Raw genomic sequence first — 21,755 nt, forward strand, 5'->3', positions numbered from 1 at the left:
CCAATCCCTGGCGCTGGCACCGGGCTCCACCTCTCGGTCCCAGGCCCGTGTTGCGTCTGGCGGGAAATGGAAGCGCTCCTGTTCCCCGCTCTCATCAGCAGCTTCGCCTAAGGGAGGTAGGAATATGGTGTTATTATTATTGTCTTTGAACTTGCGAACTCTGTATTGCGCACAAGGGAAAGGCAATAGCCTGCATTCGCCACAGGCAAGAGAGCAGTCCCCTGGTTTGGGTCAGTTTTAACGGTGGAAAAAAAAACCCCGCCGCATACGGCACGGCTTTTCTCTAGAACTCGAGAGGGCTGCAATGCGATTCTTTTATTAGAGTTAACCATAAATTACACAAGGTATCTTTCCACCATAAATAATCTAATACCATACAGACTGCCAGGTTGTATGGTCCAAACTGTTGGGCTGTATATGCTGTCGCCAAGACCTGCTTCGCAAGGCTTTCCTGCTTTGGAGCTAATGCAAAGCTTAAAGTCTTTCCCGTCAGTTGCTAAATAGTTTGAAGATCTAATCGCAGGTGTGACATATGTTGTCTGTAGGAGATGAGAAGGTGCGCCGTGAGGCTGTGCTTCATTTTTTGTGATAGGAGTTGTGAGATGCAAACATTCATCCTTCATTTTAAACTATGTCTCAGCGCAACATCCCCTTAAAAAAATTCCCTGTTGAAATAGTCCATTTACTGTTAATAAGGTTTATTTTCCTTTCTTTGGGACAAATGTGTCTTACCAAGGCTTCCAATAAAATTTCCATTAATGGCTCAACTCGTTTCATTAAAGTGAACCAAAAGGAAGTTCTCCAGATCGTATGGAATGGCCGGGGTCCTTTGAACTCTATCAGGACAGTAAGAGAATAACAAAGTCCTGGGCAGGACTGGATTTTTCTGCTCTTGTTGTTCTTCCGTGGAGTGTGAACTGTGCGTGAACTTTTTTCCTGATAGAATTGGAAAATAATGGATCTGCCAGATCAATGTCCGTCTGTTATTCTGTTATAGATCCACAGAATCTAGCACTAACCTCCCCCCCTAAAAAACCAAAAGCAAAAAAACCTCCTGGCACAGCGCTGCAATTGGTGCCATTTGTTGTGTTTTCAGGAGTCCATTACCTCCTTGTCCAGCTCCCTGATTAACTTAAATAGAGACAAAACATTGGCTGTTGGCAATATTAGGCTTGGATGGGGACAGATTGGTGAATTCAGTGAGGATATGAAAGAGGTAATCCCTTCTGCAGTGTGTATGTTTCTCATGAATGTTTTGTTCCCAACCATTCCCCACAAGAAGCAATATTGTTTTTATCCGTAGCTCTCACCTATTGTCCAAGAAATGAATGTGGGGTTTCTGCTGTCTACTCTGTATGTCCTTTTAAATTACAGGTTTGGGAAACAGGTGAATATGTGTTGGATTTTGTCAATACTCTGTGCATCAAGATCAAAAGAGGCCTCCATTTTAACCTTTTACCTTTTTTTCTCATTGGAATAAGGGGGTGTCATGATGCTTTGAGTTTCTGGTAGTAAGTCATTTCAAACATGAGCCCAAAGGTCTTCGTAGTATGACTCCTTGTAGAAGGACCAGGAGATTTATTTTCAGGAAAACTTGCAGTGATGCCGCAATATTCTTCCTCCTGGAAACACAGCTTCTCCTTTAGTGTCGATCTGGAGTCTGGATCTGGAAACTGTCTCTAGTTGAAGATTGAGAAACATTTGTGACATTTCTATTGCAGTGGTTGCCCTCAGCCTCCTGATGACCTGTCTTTGCTTTCATTCTGGTTGTACAGAGTGAAAAATACCTTCTATGGCCAACATCTATCTAGCGCCTTGGAATGCCGTATTGTATTAACCATCTCCCCTTTCTTTCTGCATCAGGCCCCTTAACCATGATAGTGGCCTTGACGTTCATTACAAAAAATCTTTCCACCTTGTTCCAAATGATTGAGTGCTATCACCTTCACCTTGCTACTTTATCTTGTAGTTGCCAGTTCTGTAATACCACCTGCTACCTTTATCCTACGCTGTGGAGGCCAGTCACCACTAGACCTCAGCGATACTGTTCCCTGTCTCATCAATGCATTCCTCTGCCTTCACTTAATACAACATCTCTACCACCTTTCATAAAACATAGGTGGCTTATTGGCATTTTATTATAAATTTTCCATCATGACCAGATATCTGAGTGTTTTTATGCATTTCCACCTTACGTGAGATGGTGGCATGTCTATCATTTTTATTTCACTTAGTGATCTAAAACTTCCAAGACTCCATTAAGCCAAATAGTAGTACAATTCCCAAGATTCTCACCAAAAAAAGTTATATCATAGGGGATTGCTCCTATATCTGTAAGCTTTCCCCTCCCGACTTTTACTTTGTTCCCCCTATTATTGCTGTTGCCATTTTCTTTAAGTGGAAGTTTAAAACTTTTCAGGTGTGTCGGCTCTGATGTCTTCATTCTGTGTCTCACTGTCCCCACTCTTCCCCAGCCCTGACCCCGAAATGGCATAGAAGACATCTGAGGTTTGGGAATTTCCCCTTCCCTGGAGCTTCGCTATTTCCAAGCATCCTCAGCTTTCCAAGTAGGGAGATGAGCGTCAGTTACATTCTTGCAAGGATGCCCTCTAATTTTCCAGCTTTCCTTTAAGTTAGTGGGTAATAATGGCATCATTTCATTGTCAGTCTCCATTGCATTAGTGGTTTCCCAGCATGGTCATACGATCCTGTGGTCTCAAGAATTATGATTGATATTTTTGGTTTGTGTAGGCTTCTCCACATGCGTCCGTTATGACTCTCTCCTTTGTCCATTTCTTTTCCCCACATTTTTTTTTTCTAACCGTCCTTAAACAACCTAAGGACAGTCCCCGACCTTTCCATAAAATGGTTTCATTCTATTTCAGACCTGTTCTCAGACAGATTATGGATATAGATCTAAAGTAACCTCATCTTCTGTTCTCTCAGAACATATATACTTATATATCATATTTCCATGATGTGAAATTAGTTGCTCACTGTGTTAAATAACTTATTTTATGCAGCTTCCTAAATACTCCCTCCTTATAAGATACACATAATATAATGCCAGGGGCCATGTGCTTCATATGAACCTTATGTGTTAATCAATTAACTTCAATGGAACCAAATCACAATTGGCCTTTTTTTTTTTTTTAGGGCTGCACCTGCAGCATATGGAAGTTCCCAGTCTAGGGGTCTAATCAGAGCTACAGCTGCTGGCCTAAGCCACAGCAACATGGAATCTGAGCCACATCTTCCACCTACACCACAGCTCATGGCAACGCCAAATCCTTAACCCACTGAGCAAGGCTAGGGGTCGAACCTGCAACCTCGTGGCTCCTCGTCAGGTTTGTTTCCACTGTGCCGCGATGGGAACTCCACAGTTGGCATTTTTTAAGTGTTAGAATTATTTTCTGAAATAGCTATCATCAATTATCTCCATTGTACCAATCTGAAAGCTGAAGCAGACAGGTAACATAAGTTAATGAGAATCCACACGGCTAGTAAGTGGTTTTTGGATTCACAGCTGAGCAGTACAGCTTGCGAGCCAGTTGTCTTAAATGCCACCTTCTATTACGTCTCTTAGAATCTTAGATATACAGGTGTTTTCCATCTTAACCAAAACAAGGTGAGATGAACGACAATAAAATAAGTTTAGATAATCAGAAGTATGAGCACACAGTTAACACTTGCTGTTTAAGGGAGAAAGTGTGACATCATTGGATAGTCAGCAGAAAGGGGTCATGTAGTCACACTTGATAACCCACCTGCTCAGAAAGAAGAGATTAAAAAATTCAAGAGAACAAGTGGCATGATTTTGCTTAAGTACAAACTGAGAGAGGTACTCTAGTTGCAGAAGAGATTCGTAAAATATGCTAATATGGTCTAATGACAAAACCATTTCAATCATGATCAGGAATAGTTTAACTCTTTATAAAGAAAATAATATAATTGTAGTATACAATCGTAATGACTCGATATACCCGTAATGACTCACACCCCCTTAATGACACTGCACAACGTGACATACAGATATGAGTCAAGAGTAGCTAGAAAGATGAGGTATAAGGAAATGCCAAAGGAGAGCTGTCTTCCAGTTGACAGTATGAACTGGTGGTAAATGAGACTGGAGTATACAAGGTGCACAGTTGACGGGAGAGGGGCTGTTAGATCCTTTCAAGGAACAGCTGAATCAGCTCGAACCAAACTGAGGAAACAGAAAAAGGAAAAATAGTAGGACAGTTTTGGATATCATTGAGTCATTTGTGGGAATATTGTTTAGAAACTTTGAGGGAATTCCCTGTGGTCTAGTGCTTAAGGATTTCGCATGGTCACTGCGGCGGCTCGTGCTTGATCACCCGTCTGGGAGATTCCACTTGGGGTAAGTGCAGCCAGAAAAAAAACCCAAACAAACAGAAACAAAGAAACAAGCAAACACAACCTTTCAAAGGATTCTAGCTACGTAAAATAAAGTAAGAATACATGACACAAATAACAGGAAGGCCTCTGTTTCTTCATCTGTCTGCTCAGAAGACATTTTTGCTAGAATCATCTCAGTTTCCAGTGATTTAAAATGATTTCAATCTTGTTGACCTGGACATATAAACAGTTCCATTCATTGAGACTTACAAATGCGTAGTTTAGTTAAGGTCAGATGTAGTAAGTCAATAAAACACCTCTGATAAAGCTGATAAGACTGAACAACAGAAGAGTATCTTGGAGGAAACACAGTGAGTGAGACCACGCAATTGTGATATTGCATTACTGGACAAATATACTAAAAATAAATCATCTAAGTCAGCCCTCTTCTCAGCACATTTTCTAGGAACAAAATCTCGTCAGTAAAAGTTAATATGTTTATTACAAATGGAAGATTAGGGATTCATGGTTCTGGAATTAGGGCTGCATGTCTCCCCTGCCCCTATAAGTCTTAGGAACCTGCTGCAGAGAGAGTTGGTTGTGTAGGATTTGTGAGAAGTCAACACTTGGAGGAATCGTTTTCTGATCCTGCTGGTTCGTATGCCGTAGATCATTGGGTTCACCATGGGTGGAACGAGGACATAGATGTTAGCCACAAAGATGTGAACGTGAGGAGGCACGCGGTGCCCAAACCTGTGGGTGAGGAAGGAGAAGAAGGCTGGCGTATAGGCTACTAAGATCACACAGACGTGGGATCCACACGTGCCCAAGGTCTTGAGCCGAGCAGCCTTGGACGGAAGATGGAAGACAGTGTGAAGGATGCGAACATACGAACAGAGGATTAATATGAAATCTAAACCGCCGGTAAGGAAGGCAGCAGTTAGGCTGTAGATTCTGTAGGTCCTGGTCTCTGCACAAGCCAGCCTGATCAGAGCCATAAACTCACAGTACGTGTGAGGGATGATATTCGTTCTGCAATAGGGAGGCCCCCGAAGCATGAAGGGTTGAGGACTGAAAAGCAGAGCTCCGCGGAAGACAACAGCCAGCCCCGAGGTCTTGATGACTCGGTGGCTCAGGATGATGGAGTGTCTCAGGGGATTGCAGACGGCCACGCACCTGTCCACGGCCATGGCCAGGATGAACCCCGAGGCCGTGCTGCACAGCGAATGAATGAGAAACACTTGTATGAGACAGGCTTCAAAATCGATCTCCCTGTCATGGAACCAAAAAATGCTGAGGATTTTGGGCATAGTAGTGGTGGAGAGGCTCACGTCAGCCACAGAGAGCATACAGAGGAAGAAGTACATGGGCTCGTGCAGCGTAGAGTCCGTTCTGACAATACACAGGATGGAGAAGTTCCCCAGGAGAGCACTTAGGTAGACAAGGCAGAAGGGTATCGACAGCCAGCCGTGGATGCCTCCATCCCTGGGATGCCAAGGAGAAGAAAGGTCCGGGGATGGCTGTTGGTAGTGTTTAGCAAGGGCATGATGAAGGAGACTGGCTGCGCTCTGTTGCAGATGATTTCATGTTCGTTTCTCCATCATTTACTAACGGCTTTATATTGGTTTTATATATTACACGCAATAGTTATACATGATCTAAAATACTTGACAATGGCTTAAGGAAAAAAATGCATAAATAGGACTCAATCCCTAACCTTAGATATTAACGTTCTTCTTAGGGGAGAAACTCCTGCCAACCAATGATTAAATTCTGTTATGATTAATGCAGTAAAAGTTATATGCACAAGCAGTTTTGTGGCTCAAAAGGTGGGGATATTTATTCCGCTTACATGAGTCAGAGGATTCATAGATAAGATGCTTAGCCTTGATTCTGAAGCATTCTGGACCTTTGAAATAGAAGGGAAAAGGAGAACATTATAACTTATATGAAGTTCACCATCAGAAGACACTAATGCTAACTGTATTACCCCAGGTTAGAATTCGTTTGCCCAGAATGATTTGTGAAAAATATTAAAATGGGCGTCACATTGTAGGATGAAGAGCACAGAAGATTCTCTCCTGAATGTGACTGTCCACTCTGCCGCATGTAATCAGCATGTTTTGAAAAGTAGTTTTGATGACACGTATTTGAGACTCTTTTTCCAGTGAATGAGAACTGTAGGAGCGCAACGAAGGCTCTAATCCAGGTCCCGTTCCTCGGGCTCTGAACCGGTCTCCTGAGGCTAAGTAAAAATTAGGAGCCGTCCACGTATAAGGCAGACAAGAACTTTGAGCCAAGCAGTAATCACCTTTCAACTGGCATCTCATTCCTCCTCCAAACATTACTTCTTTTATCCATCCTTTCTATCCGACAGGTTCAGACTGCAGAGTTCTGGAGGTTGCACAGCTCAGCAACACATAAGCTAAGTCGTGCCAAGGTCACACACCCCAATATTCACTCTGAGGACTGCGTATAGACCAGATACACAAGAGCAAAAATGGTAGCACATTACACCTGTTGAGAGGTGTACATTGAAGCAAGAGAAAACAACTGCAGATACAGAAACCAGAGAGCCCAGAAAAAGAGTAAGTGGAAATTCTATCACTGTTATGCCAATATGCCCAGAGAGGTGATTAAACAAAAAAGTACACTTCCATGAGGACGTACGTAAAAGATGCTCAACTTCTCGGCGCTGTGCTCCTTAACACCTGCTTCAGGTGTCGGTCAGAAAGCCAAAAAGTCAAAAGTCCTAACCCCCAGAGGATGACATGGAAGAAGCAAACATATCACTCAGTTTGGGAGTGGCACGCACCGGGCACAGGCAGATATATCTCATTTGAAAGTGAGTAAAAGACAAAAAAGGAAATTAAAATTATTGGGTAACAGATTTGGAAATCGGTTCAATGTATATAGTTCAGGATTTATTCTGAATAATAGCTGTACCTTAGTCAATATAATAGAAGTTTAGAAATTAGATATTAGTATTTAAAGGGTAAATGAAGCACACCCATGCTTGTGCAATTAAATGTAGTATTCAGAATGACTCTTCAACTAAAGAGCAAATCAAGTTCAAAGCAACACCCCCAAAATTATAAAATATGAGAACATATGCCATCTTCATGACATAATTCCAGTCCTGAAATTTGCAGGAAATTCATAGACCACATTGCTGTTATTATAGGAATGATAGGGAGAAATTTAGTAAAGAAACTTTGAAGGTGTTAAAGTAGCACCGACAGTAATCTCTGGGAAAAACAGGAGAAAGGAAATGAGGATGAGAAAAAACAGCGAAAGCACGTTATTTAAAAGAGGACCAAGCCTGACAAAATTCTACTAAGTTAAAAAAAAACCAAAAAAACCAAAAAACCACTGAAGGACTAAATTAAGCAAATTTAGAAATACAAAACAGTAAATAATATATTTACTGTGGAATTGCATGTTAGGGCCTTACATGACCCACAAAGTGGGCCCATTGTTCTTCTGCCAAAAGGATATTCTTTGGTGTGCAAATTCTGTTTCCCTCTTAATCAAACCCTGGACTCACCATTTCGTAGTCTTCGCTTTCTTCTGGAGACTTAGTGACTAAGGCCTGAATTAGAAATTCTGATTTATATTTTTCGCAGTGGACGGTGATGAAGCAAAGGGGTCAGATGGCCTGAATCCAATTTAGGACGCCCTCCTTTAGTCTGTTTCCCCAGAAGCAGCGAGGAGACAGTACTCTCGTGGAATTTCTTTCTTTTTGTCCCATTGCCACCACGGGAACTGACTGCTTTTTGGTAAATCACGAAACCCCTGCTTCTCAGTTCAGCAAGAATAATCTGTGTTTTTAGATGGACAAGTGCAGGCAGCTTTCCCGAGCTTGCAGAATCAGAAAAGAAAGTAAACTCACATAATCCCTCTTCTCCCAGGGGCTTCTTTCTGTAGCGCAGCCTAGAATTCTTCATCCTCAGCTCCTGGAAAGGTATCTTCAATATCCTGTCTTATTCTTGAGCCTGTCGTACGTACATACCACATGCTGACGTGTGTGCTTTGCCGTAGGGTTTGATTAAATGGGGTCCATAGGCTATTACTTTCATATCTCCTCATTTCACTGGCCTTGCCCGTCCTTAGAAAACCTCAACTGAATGGCCTCCCTTTCCTAGAGAGAAGATCAGATGGGAAGCCTCTTGAATAAGCTTGTGGAGAAAAGGAAAATCCTAGAAAAGTAGGATCTGGTGATCAAGAAAGATCACTGTTGGAGTTCCCATCTTGGCTCAGCGGTTAAAGAACCTGCCTAGCATCCATGAGGATGCAGGGTTCAATCCTTGGCCTCACTCAGTGGGTTCAGGGTCCAGCGTTGCTGTGAGCTGTGGTGTAGGTCACAGACAGAGTCGGATCCCACATTGTCGTGGCTGTGGTGTAGGCTGGCAGCTGTAGCTCCAAGTCGACCCCTAGCCTGGGAACCTCCATATGAAAAAAAATGAAAAAAAAAAAAAGAAATATCACTGTTAATTCAGACCCTGAATTGATAGAAATAAGGAAAAAAGATACAAAAAGACTTTATCACATCTTATGAATTTGGGGACGTGGTTTCTCTATAGAAGATACGAGACCTCACTCCTTATTTTCTTACCCGCAGGTATCGGGGACCCATTTTAATCTTCCCGTGTCATTCTGTTTTCTAATCCCTTTGAAAGTCTAGGGCCTTCGGCTCCACACCTCTGGTGACGAACGGAGATGTTGTGTAGTTGTGTTATCCTTGATCTTACCTGTCCTGTGTCACCAGAACCTCCTGGCATATCTTCAGGATAATCGGCCCTTTCATCTCACCTCGGTCACATTAATAGTTTTAGAATCACAGTCTCCCAGGAGTCAAGAAAGTGGCTCAGCTGTGCATGGATTCCCTTTGGAGCCCAACCTGTGAGATTTCTTGAGCAGAAAGTAGTAGCAAGTTTTCAGTCTGTTCTCCCTCCATTTTTAGTCAAGAACCAAGAAGAGGGAAGAAAACGTGATTTTGTCAGTGGAATCTGTCTCACTATGAACCTCTTTTCCTTGGGACATGGTTGGTCGGAAATACTTAGTTTACAGATGTCAGAGTTCTCGTCGTGGCTCAGGGGTTAACAAATCCGACAAGGAACCATGAGGTTGCAGGTTCGATCCCTGGCCTTGCTCAGTGGGTTAAGGATCCGGCGTTGCCGTGAAGTGTGGTGTAGGTTGCAGATGCAGCTCGGATCCCGTGTTGCTGTGGCTGTGGTGTAGGCCGGTGGCTACAGCTCCGATTCGACCCCTAGCCTGGGAACCTCCATATGCCTCAGGCACGGATCTAGAAAAGACCAAAAAAAAAAAAAAAAAAAAAAAGAAACACTTAGTTTACAGATATGTTTCTTGCTTTAAATTCTTTCAAGGTTATAAGCACATTGGGTTTGCATAATGATTGTTGACTTGGTGGAGTATGCATAATGTCTCATTTCCTTTGAGAAAATATGCAACAAAGAACTTTTGGTTAATATTTTTCATAAATTTAATTTTAATAGCTTCCATAATTATAATTTTAATGGTCATAAAATATATCACTTAATTTATGTTCCATAATTTACTTAACCATCTGTCAGTTCCTAGGTATATGTGTTATTTTCATTGTTCCACTGATTACAAAAAAGAAAAAAAAAATCAATTCCTTACACAAGTGTGATAGGCACATAATAGAAATAAAGAAAAAAAAAAAAAAAACCCCACAAACTGCCCACATCTACTGCTGTAAACATTATTGTGCAAAGAAGCTTTGTAATTTCTTACCACACCACCATGGACATAAAAGTTTTTCACATTCCTGCGTTAATTCATTAAATCAACTCCTTTCTGTGCACTAGGAAATAGGTACTATTCCAGGGACTAGAAACGTAATAATCAAAACGGACAAGGTCCTTCCTATTAGGATATTTGCCGTATGAGAGAAATCCACAAACGATTAAAAACGTAGTATTTCGGGATATCAGTAAGTTCTCTTATGAAAGCCCAGAGGTTGGTATGCTGGAGACTGACTAGAAGCAGAAGATGGAGAAATTCTAGAAAAAGAAGGTCAGGAAAGAACTTTATTGGAGGCTGACCGAATTGAAACCCAGATGATAGGAAAACACGAGTCATTCAAAGAAAGGAGGGAGATGATGGCAAGAAAAATAAATGATGGAATATCTTGCACAGTGGGAGAAAATTCTTACTAAGTTTTAAGGAGAAAGAAAAGAGTAGAATAGTTGAAACAAGGTATGCAAAGGGAATGAGTGGTCCTTGAGAAGTTTAAAAAGAGGCACAGGACAGATCATTTAGGGCCTTCGAGAGCAGTGAAAAAAATCTTAAATTCAATCTAATCCCACCAGGAAACCTTTTTGCAGCTGTGTATAATGTGACCTCCTATGTAGAGAACTGATGTAGAATTACGATTTTCAAAGACCAGGGTCTAAGATGATGCCAGGTTTTCTAAGAGAGCTAAGATATAAAGAAACATGAATGGATTATGCGTATGTTTTAGAGTTGAATTTATGGAGTGATTGCGAAAAACGAAAAGGAATCGAGGCTGACCATGAATTTGGAGGCAGAGAGAAAGAGATGATTGACTCTCAGGGTCTGTGCAGCAGAACGCAGTCGTGGTTCGGATTCAGATCGTGGTTGTTGGGATGAAGTGAACTAGGAGATGTGAGACCAACTTAAGCTGGAATCAGCAGAACTTACTGTTGGGCTGGACGTAGAGGGTGAAGAAAAGGGATCAGTGAACATACTTTGCATCACCCACCTCCTCGCATATGTCCAGGACTTTTCCCTGCTGCACCTTCATCTTCTGCATGTGTGTAGTCTTTCCTTCTATGTCCCATTTATTCCTATGGCTACAAATAGGAGTGTGTGCTGATGATTTCTAGGTTTGTGTAACTACTTCCGCCCTAAATACTGAAATGGAACTTCTCTACCCATCCAACCATTGTCTTCTCTATCCGAGTATGGAGTATGTGTTTCAGCCGAGTGCTTCTAAAACAAAATTCTTGAACTCCAGTCTCCACAATCCAGCTTTCCTCTAGCCTTCTCCTTCTCGGTGAGTTGTGTGAAAATAGACCCATGAGCACGTTCTTCAGTCTTTTCCCTGTGCTGGAAACGTACCTTTCATCCATCATCCCCACACTGAGAGCTTTTCCAGGGACATAGCCTTGGGACAGCACAGTGTCTTTCTGAGGCCATCTGGGTGGCATTTGTGACTGAACCCAGGCCTCTATATACACTTATAAAACTCTGGAGGATGGATGTGGAGATGTACTCATCTTGCATCTGTCCAAGACATCAACACTGAAAATAGACAATGATGGGGGGGGGGGTTCCATTTAAAGGGCATGATATACAAGGCCAGACATAAGAACATGGCATTGGGAGTTCCCGTCGTGGCTCAGTGGTTAACGAATCGGACTAGGAACCATGAGGTTGCAGGTTCGATCCTGGGCTTTGCTCAGCGGGTTAAGGATCTGGTGTTGCTGTGAGCTGTGGTGTAGGTTGAAGATGTGGCTTGGATCCTGCATGGCTGTGGCTCTGGTGTAGACCTAGCCTGAGAACCTCCATATGCCACAGGTGCAGCCCTAAAAAGACAAAAGACAAAATAAAACAAACAGGACATTGAATGGAGGTTCCAACTTCCGTATAGCCACCTAGCAAGAGAGTTGATAGAAAGAAGGACTGGAATATTAGAGGGATTAAATACTAGTAGTAAAATCACCATGGCCAGCTGGACTGAGATACTGTCCTCGGCTTTAATACAGAAGAATGCTCAACCAGTATGGTGTTGACCCCTATGCCGGAGTAGGGACGCTGCAGAGAGATCAAACCCCATAAAGGTGTGGAAATCACAGGAGGCAGCCGCTGTCCCAACTCTCATCCTGGATCCGTGTGCTCTGCTGCTGAGAACACCCGTCACGGCCGAGAACGGGCTTGTCTACTGGGATTTGCAATGGAATATCCCACCAGGATGGGCAAGGTACTTCCATCCCTGGGTGAGGAAGGACGACTCAGTCACCGCTGGCGTACCATTGCCCTGTTGCCAGCGGGACCTGATGAAAAACACTGTCCCTGGCCTGGAGCAGCTGTCACTGGAAGGGGACAGAATGGCTGTCCTGTCTGGCCCACTGGCCCTCCGTTCACGTCCTCACGCCTGGGACAGGGCCGCACCCCTTGGTCAGAATATAGAATATGCACAACCAGGCTAGGTTTCTAAAACCACCAACCCCCCCTCCCCAAGGCCAGGTGGACGTGGTCTGTGTTCTACTGATGCAATTAGTTGGCCACCACTGCTGTTCCCTCCACTGGCCACACAGAGAAGCCCAGGCTAAATGCACTCCGCCAGCCTTCAAGCATAGCTGGGAGAACCTGTCTTTACTGGAGACTGAAATGTCCCTCACGAGAAGAGCTGCCCTCAAAAACAGGATGTCCTTCAATAGCATTACTGCCCAGCGAGGAGGCGTCTGAGCCGTTATTCACGATGGATGTTGGAGTTCAGACCGGATGTGCCGCGTCCAGCGCTGCAGGGCAACGGGAGATCCTGAAAGAGGGACCGCGTGGTGTAACAAAGCACACAGGAGCTCCTGCCGTGGCGCAGTGGGAGTGGATCCGACTAGGAACCATGAGGGTGGGGGTTCGATCCCTGGCCTCACTCACTGGGTTAAGGATCCAGTGTTGCCATGAGTTGCGGTATAGGTCACAGACACAGCTCGGATCCTGCGTTACTGTGGCTGTGGTGTAGGCCAGCAGCTGTAGCTCCAATTAGACCCCTAGCCTGGGACCCTCCATGTACCACAGGTGTGACCCTAAAAAGAACGGACACACACACACACACACACGACTCTCTTGCATCTAGAAAGTGGGGGACCAGGAGGCACTCTGGTTCCGCAGAACAAAGGCGCCCAGGCTTTAGCCCACATGAATTGTATTAGGGAAGGGACGTAGGTTAATGAGCAAAAGCAGGTGCAGGTGATGATAAAGCTGTCTCTGTGGTTGTGCTGTTGCACGTGCGCCAGATTTGTTTACTGCAGATTCAGCAGTTTGTGGTCTCCGACCCCGATGAATCACTGCTGTGTCGTCTTTATTCAATCAAATGAGGCTACAGTGAGCCCCCCTGATTGATCCAGTCCCCAGCTTAGACAAAATGATGGTTCAGTTTATGTGGACCTGGGTGGGGAAAAAAAAACCCAACAACAGCAAAAACCAAGAACTTATTCTGGGAATCTTTATCTTGTGTTTTCTCTTGCCTGCGCCTGTGTTATTGTTGCGTGTGCCCTCAGTGCGTCCAGATGCCACCAAAGAGACCACCTCCGTGCTAGGGAAACCCCTGTGTCAGCATCCTCACCCTCGGCTGTTCTTGGAATGGAAAGTCCACCCACCGTTTTCATGCCAGGAGTGAGGAAGGCCTTCGCCTGGAGAGCATGATGTATGTTTAAGACCATCTGGACAATCTGGGTTTCTGATCCACGTCCTCGGTATTCACGTCGAAGGATCTAGTGCAGAGATGCACCTCTCTCTCATACTGAACATAAAAAGACATTATGCCAACAAAGGGACTGGGCACGCCCTTTCCTTGTTAGTACACATGTGGGATATTTGTAACAAACAAGAATTCTGAGACTCAGGCCGTCTTGCTGAGGGGCAGCTTCCAGAGACAATCAAGGGTTACCTGCTGCCCCCATCCCATCCTGGATTCTCTTTTTCTGAAGATGTCGCCTTTAAAGTCTTGGGACCTGAATCTTGCGCTCACCTGTCCAATTCCCAGTGGCTTCTTTCTCTGCCACTGCAGGGCGGCCTTCCCCACCAGTGCCCATGGGAGTCTTAGCACATGAGGAAGCATGTCTGTAACTGAGCTCATTTGGAAAAGCTGTGAGTCATGAACGAACGGAAGGTTTCCTCAGTGAGGTGGGTGCTCCTTCTCTCCCCGGAACCCCCACTGCCTCAAGGCAGCGTGCAGTTGATCTCGTGGGGGTCATGGGTTGGGTGGACAATAGCCAGAGTGAAGGTGTCAGGGCTCCAGTTAGAAGCAACGGTCTCTGAAGCACAGGCTCGTGTAAGGTTCCATGAGGTATCTGAACCCACTTGGAACTGGGGCCCCTGGAAAGCCTGTCTGTGCTGCAGGCAGCAGCATCTCTGTCTGTCCTGTTAGAGGTTGAGACGAGCCTCGACTTTCCTGACAGTAGCCGTCTGTATGTGCTTCCCTGCCTAGTTCAGGACTTCAGAGGGAGACCGATCGGGTGAAAGGGATTGGATTGTAGATGTGTCGACCCTACATTCTGAGCAAACCCTAGAAATGGGTAATATTTAAGCAATGGTCCCTGCTGTTCAAAGCTGCCTTAAATCTATTAAGTCAATTTACCTTTACAAAACCCTGCAGAGGTCTTGCCTCCTCATGGTTAGTATAAAGAGTACAAACTTTGTAGTTATACATGGTTTCAAATTCCAGTCTATGAATTCATAGTTGCGTAATTTTAGGCAGATGAATCCACCATTCTTAGCTTGTTTTCTCATCTGTGTCATGGTATGACTACCTAACCGCAATTTCCATAAAGATTCAGTGGGATAATGCCTGCAGTATAACTTACGTGGTTTTCAACAGATGCTCAACTTTGTTTACTGTAAAGAGAAAGATAGAGGAAGTAGGACTTAGCCAGAAAACATTAAAAGGCCATATATTTAATTCTTTCCAATAAACAGATGTGAGCTTCTTTCTTTGCTTCCCTCATTTTCTCCATCCTGTGGTCAAATAGGGAACAAAATATTTGACAAAATTCAATTTTGTTGGAGACCGATCCCAGGGTATGTGTGACAGAGTTAATATTAAAATCAGGAAATAGTTAATGCACAAAGTTTGGGGCTAGTGTGGGCTGGTAATAGAATTACAGTGATTCCCTGGGTGTGTTTCTATGGAAAGTACTAACCACACACAGTAACACACCTTACTTTCTGTCTTTTTTCTTTATTCATTAATTGGAACAACAGCAAAAATATGAAAAGACATTGTCTCTGCCAAGAAACAATGTGCTATATGATAAAGGAGAAGTACATGCCTAAATGTAAAACACAGTATGACGAGAGATAGATGGCAGGTAAGTGTACACACTGTAGGGTCACCGCTGTGAATGGCGGTTCAGAGGAGCTAGAAAAATCATCTCAGGGGGGCAGACATGTGAGCAGAGCCTTTGTTTTTAAGCAGAAACTGCTGAAAGTTTGATCTGTGCAGAAATACCTTGGAGGACAAAGACAAAAAGTCACCACTCTCATGAATTGGGTAGGTGACCAGTCTATGGAGAGAGGTGGGCGAATGGTTTTTCAAGAGAATAGAAGAGTTTCTTAATAGTTACAGGAAAGGGAAAGTCACATCTCCTTTGCAATTTCTTGGTTTCTCTTTTTTCTGAAGATGACAGTTGAAACTCTGCATTCTTGCTTTAACTACAGGTAATGCAGATCAAGTCTGTCAGCACTATTAAAAAAATCAAACCATGGTGATACAGCTAAATTTTACTCCCTTTCCACTCCTTTTCTTCCTTCATATATTTTAGACTCCGAATTTGGATGGGTGTCCTTTCAGGTTGTTTTCTGGTTTCAGTATAAATTTAAAAAATTTTTTATGTATATGTGTAACAGTTCATATTATAGAATGTGTCATATATACATACATGTGTATAAATGAATAGAAAACAAACAGCTTCATTTTAAAATTTTGGATGTCTTCTCTTTCAGTTTTTAAAGTATACTTGTTTTAATTACTACTCAATACTGCTGATATAAATATATAATATAATATGTAATATAACATAAACTTGCCACAACTTTTAATTTAACTGTCACTTTACTGATGGACATTCTTTGAATGCAACGATTTTTCTTCTGTCGTTGGCAGTTTTACAATGAGAAACACCGTATATACCTCCATGTGCTTATTGAAAATTATTTCCTGGGATGGCAAGTAGTTAAAACACTCTACCAAAAATACTGTTTTTAGTACAATGCTTTCTACAAAATTTCCCTCCAAAGCGGGGCCGACCCCTACCAGTCATGCAGAAGAGTTGTCCTTTAGCCCAAATGTCACTAAGGCGTGGCATCGTCACTGGTGTTCTTTGGTTAAAAATATGTGTTTTGTATTCATTGTAATTTTGAATTTCCTGATGGCCAGTGACGGCAGGATCTATTTTAAGTGGTTGGATATGTACATTCACGTCACTGTTAGTTTTCCCTGCATCATCTGTCCATTCATTTTCCATCGGGAAAATGTATTTAAACGGTGCAGTGGGACAGAGCAAATAGGAAGGCTGAGTGTGACAGTGAATGAGAAGTACGAAAACCTGAATGGATCCACAATACAGATAAAAGGATACAAACATTCATTTTAGGAGGAAAAAAGGGAAGTGTGTAAAAATCGTGTAGCTCAGAGCATATGCCCATCCTCATGGTACAAGCGGGTGTGACTGGGAGAGCTTTTCTCTGATAACGACAATCTTCCCTCCGAGCTCAGAGCTCACAGCGTATATTGAGCATGAGAGTAAGTGTCTTGAGAAGGTGTCAGTTAAGAAGAGAAAAGCTTAGCCTTGGGCCAGCTCCTTCATGGAATTTCGTAAAGGAAGACTTTCCACCAGCATCCGTCATCAAATCAAGGGCGATGGTATTTCCTAATGTTATGTGTACACACGGATTCACCCTCTCACATACATCATGTAAACACATGACGCAGCCTTGGGGAAATTTATGTGATAGTGAAGAGTGAGGTCTCTGGATCAGTGTCTCTGGTACAGGCAGCGGTTTAACCTCATCCAAGGCATTTGAACTCTCCGGATCCTAACTGGGGTTAAAATTCATGAGTGTTTAACTTGAAATGTTCTCAGAAAAACAGCTGACTAAGCATTTAGAAATTGCAGGTTGTTGCATAACTTCCCAATAGTGTGATGTCGCTGGATTCCTTGTGTGTATCCCAATTTATATCACAATCCAGAAATGCGGTATTCTCTACACGTCCCAAGCTCCTCAGTCCATTGAATCCAGCTGTTTCCTGCCCAAAAGAGAATGTCCATCCCTAGGGACCTTGAAAGCCAAACTGTCAAAGAGCAGAAACTTGAGTGTGAAACTTCAACAACAGATTGAATGGCTACAACATGGGTCATCATTGTAAATCAAGATTGCTACCCAGTGTGCTGTATATCTTCCAGTCTCTGTGACAGTGGACCCTGGTTTCATGGTTATTTTTCTGACCGTAGACTCCATAATCTGCAAGTATCTATAATGTTAGGTAGAGTAAAAGGAACAGTATCAATTGTGCTTCTAAAAGAAGAAAAGGGAAAACAAACTTGTTTTAGAGTTGCAATAGGTCTTTCAGTGTTGCTCCAGTAGTCTTAAGAAATGGAACAGGTGTAATCAGCAACCCACAGTATGGGGCAGGGGTAGGGATCAGCCCACACAGGAGAAGCTTGCAGCACAAAGGGAAGGTTATGAAGGATGCTTGGATGAAGTCGACTCTAGACTGAACTTCATCAAAAGCATGTCATGAAGTTGTTTTTTTACTAATTGGAGACATTGTTAGAAAATAGAGGAGGCTCATAACTCAGGTTACAATCATGCTATAATTACTGCCTGTGATGGTTAAAGCAAACACAAATTCTGGGGCCAGCGGAGAGTCGTGGGCAAGGCAGAGAGCTCTTCATTCTTGACACAGTGTCATCAGGCCCACTCTGATCATCCTGAATGAGTTCCACGGTGGGTGGGGTGAAAGAACCCCCTTCTGTTCATTGCGCAGCCATCAGCATATCCTCCAGATTTTGGCATTTTGATCGCCAAGCTATATCCTGTAGCTTGGAATGTCCAAAAGTTATTATAACTAAAATCTAACTTAAAAAAAAGTATTTTCAGTTAAAACTTCCCACACTCTCCTTGCCTCACTCTCATTTGTGTCTTACAACCACACTTTTCTTAAGTCATCCAAACCTATGACTCTTACACCTCAGCTTTCAGTTGTGTCAGTTTCATTGCAAAGAATAGAAGCTCTTGGATTTTCATACATTGACTTCTGACTTTTGATTCTATTTTTGATGGAGCATTAGGGATCAGCTACACTGTAAATTACAACTCTGAAATATGTGACAATCATATGATGAAATCCTTTCTAAGGATATAAACAGATGTTTTAATTACTACATGACGTACATTTTCTTGCATTTTGGCTGACTTAGAGTTTTGACCTTTTTAAGTTTTTATTTATTTGCTTAGAAGAAAATCACGAAGAGAAAGCTAAGCACCTGATGCTGGGTATGTCAGCATACAATAAGACGGATGTCCATCCGTCCATCTTCATTCTCATCGGCATTCCTGGATTGGAGGCTGCTCACATCTGGATCTCCATCCCCTTTTGTGTGGGCTACCTTTTGGCCCTCCTGGGAAACTGCTCTCTTCTCTTTATCATCAAGACAGACTCCAGCCTCCACGAGCCAATGTACCTTTTCCTCTGCATGGTGGCTGTGGCTGACCTTACTGTGTGCACCACCGCCGTGCCCAAACTTCTCAGTATCTTCTGGTTCCATGACAGAGAGATTCACTTTGAAGCCTGCCTCACCCAAGTGTTTCTAATTCACTCCTGCTCCACCATGGAGTCTGGCTTCTTCCTGGCCCTAGCTTTTGACCGCTATGTAGCCATTTGTAATCCGCTAAGACACTCCGCTATTCTGACCCATGCTGTGACTTGGGGGATGGGTCTAGCTGTTGTGCTCCGGGGCACAGCCCTCCTTAGTCCTCACCCCTTTCTGCTTCGGTGGCTGCCCTACTGCAGAACCAATGTCATTTCCCACACCTACTGTGAGTTTATGGCCCTCATCAAGATCGCCTGTGCGGAGACGAGAGTCCTCAGAGCCTACAGCCTCGCTGTTGCCTTCCTTACAGGAGGAGTGGACTTCCTATTGATCATCTGTTCCTATGTCCTCATCCTCCACACTGTCTTCCACCTCCCGTCCAAGGATGCCCGCCTCAAGACCTTGGGCACCTGTGGCTCCCATGTGTGTGTGATCCTGGTGTCCTATACCCCAGCCTTCTTCTCTTTTCTCACCCACAGGTTTGGGCACCACGTGGCAGCCCATGTCCACATATTTGTGGCCAACATCTACCTTCTGGTCCCACCCATGGTGAACCCTGTCATCTATGGGGTGAGAACCAAGAAGATCCGGGACAGGTTCCTTAAATTTTTCAGTTCTTCAAAACCTCTGAACTAAATCTGCTTAGTTGCTGAGTCAGAGATGAACAAATTATATAGTTTCTGCCTTGGAATTTGTGTTTTCTTCATTCAGTTCCTTTTGTTGTCCCGAGGGATTATGTATTTCTGTGGGAAGTAACTCATTCAAAGATAGGTTCTGTGTTATAAGAAACACTACATTGAGGCAGATATATTACCAAGGAGGACTCTTTATCAAAATATTAAAATATTCCCTTAAAGAAAAAAAACTAACAAATCTACAGAGAATTATCTGAGGCTAAAAATAAGAGATATTTCAAAACAATAGGATGTGTATAATCACACATCTGTGGTTTGCTTTTTTTGTGAGTTTTTAGGGCTGCCCCTGTGGTATACAGAGGTTCCCAGGCTAGGGGTCCAATCAGAGCTACAGCTGCTGGCCTGCACCACAGCTCACAGCAACACCGAATCCTTAACCCACTGAGCGAGGCCAGGGATTGAGCCCGCATCCTCATGGATAGTAGTCGGGTTCGTTTCCACTGAGCCACAGCAGGAACTCTGGTTTATCACTTTAGACATTATCAGATTTAGAAATTTTTCCATTTTACTCCGGTCCTTTCTTCTTGACTCAAGTACCTTCTTTCAACACCTTCTCAGTGAGAGTCTTTTGACGCCAGCTTTTCTGTTATCCAGTCTAAAGATTTATTTCACACTCACTCTTGAAGGATGCTTTTTGTTAGCTGCACCATCGCATTATCCAGCTATTACATTTTCTTAGCTCTTTAAAGTCATGACCCTACTGTGCTCTGGAATCTAATATTGCTTTGAAGAAATGTGTTGTTGATGAAGTCGTCATTAACTTGTAACCTTTTCTCTATGTCATTGAATCCTACTGCTTTCTTTTGTGTTGTAGTTTTACATGGACAAAGCTCATAGGTTTCATGCTAACTGATAAAAGCCACACATGAAAGACTACACCCTGTGTCACTGTGTTTCAATGCAATTCTGCCGAAGGCAGAACTGCCATGAGGGTGGTGTTCGGGCATCCACGGTTCAGAGTGCCCTAAGTGATTCATAAATACAGCTAAACTTGAGCTGTAGCTGTGCCAGGTAAGGGGCAGAGAAATTGGCTGCCTAATGGAAAAATATTTTAGTCAAGTAGTTCACCCCTCAAGCTAAGACTATAAAGAAATCAATATTTATTAAACATTTGCTGGGCCCCTTAGCTCTTCATCGTGTGTTTTGTGTACATAATTGCTCAACTCTCACAGTATTTTCATGGTTAATCATCCTAAATACCCATGTTAAATAGCTCAACAAACTCATGTTCTTTACGTTAGTAGGTAGAGGAGCTAGGATTTGAAGTCTGTCTAGCTCTATAATGTTCCCGTAATCTCACCAGGATTGCATTCGTAGCCAAATTTCCCTGACGAGGGGTCTCACGACCACAGGGTCTCGCAGGCTGAGGTGTCAGGCTTGCTGCATGTTCCATCTCCCATCGCCACCTTCAGATTAGATCCATTTGCCAATATTAACTATCGACCAGAATCCGTTAAGGATACAGAGACACATAGGCAAGTTTTATAATCAGTTTCAGGGTCTCAGACGTGCACAGAATAAATGCATCCTTTCTTTCCCAGGTGATTCCAGAAAAGATTGAGATTTTTTAAAAAGGTGTGGCGGATGCAAGTTCGAAATATCATCTTTCTTAGTGATAAAGACATTTGGGAGGACTCAGTTCGGTTCCAGAGTCAGGGATCCTCTGACTCTATGCCCCAGAGGTAGGCGTATATTCCGGATTAGAACAGCTGGGCTTACTCATGAAGGAGCATCAAAAACACATGCTGTCATTAGAAAGCCTGACTTCCAGGACGTGTGTGTGTGTGTCAAGGGATAGGTGTGTCTTAAATAAACTTACTTCATTTATTTTTACCAAATTTTCCAGTCTACGTTTTCTTTCTCCCTCGCACATATCGGATAAGGGTGCGGAGGAAGCATAGGCTTTACAGTAGATAAACATCAAGAGTAGGGTAGAAATGGAGTTCCCGTCATGGCTCGGTGATTAATGATTCCGACTAGGAACCATGAGGTTGCGGGTTGAATCGCTGGCTTCACTCAGTGGGTTAAGGATCCAGCCTTGCTGTGAGCTGTGGTGTAGTTCGCAGATGTGGCTCGGTGTAGGCCGGTGGCTACAGTT

General features: G+C 43.3%; 3 protein-coding genes across 3 annotated transcripts in view; 2 read left to right on the forward strand and 1 right to left on the reverse strand.

Moving 5' to 3' along the window:
* The first annotated feature begins 30 nt into the window (after positions 1–30).
* Positions 31–20,533, forward strand: LOC110255335 (olfactory receptor 52D1-like). Its single transcript, XM_084974990.1, has 2 exons — positions 31–116; positions 18,607–20,533. The coding sequence occupies exon 2, from the start codon at positions 18,639–18,641 to the stop codon at positions 19,596–19,598; it is 960 nt and encodes a 319-aa protein (XP_084831116.1). The 5' UTR covers positions 31–116; positions 18,607–18,638; the 3' UTR covers positions 19,599–20,533.
* Positions 31–21,755, forward strand: part of LOC110258217 (olfactory receptor 51G2-like) — a 96,972-nt gene continuing 75,247 nt past the window's right edge. Inside the window, exon 1 of the mRNA XM_084974989.1 lies at positions 31–116. The gene's annotated coding sequence lies outside the window, so the exon portion shown is untranslated. The remainder of the gene's footprint in view (positions 117–21,755) is intronic.
* On the reverse strand, positions 4,875–5,905 carry LOC146399676 (olfactory receptor 52D1-like). Its single transcript, XM_084978276.1, is given in 2 exon segments — positions 4,875–5,836; positions 5,839–5,905. Coding segments are annotated over 2 exon segments (1,029 nt in total).

Source organism: Sus scrofa, chromosome 9, assembly GCF_054392235.1.
Source record: "Sus scrofa isolate SSC_HxYL_T2T_F1_AM1 chromosome 9, Sscrofa_HxYL_maternal_Yorkshire_Landrace_v2.0, whole genome shotgun sequence".
In the NCBI taxonomy this organism is placed as follows: Eukaryota; Metazoa; Chordata; class Mammalia; order Artiodactyla; family Suidae; genus Sus; species Sus scrofa.

Coding starts and splice junctions, on each gene's coding strand:
- LOC110255335 (XM_084974990.1), top strand. CDS start 18,639: ATGCTGGGTATGTCAGCATACAATAAGACGGATGTCCATCCGTCCATC.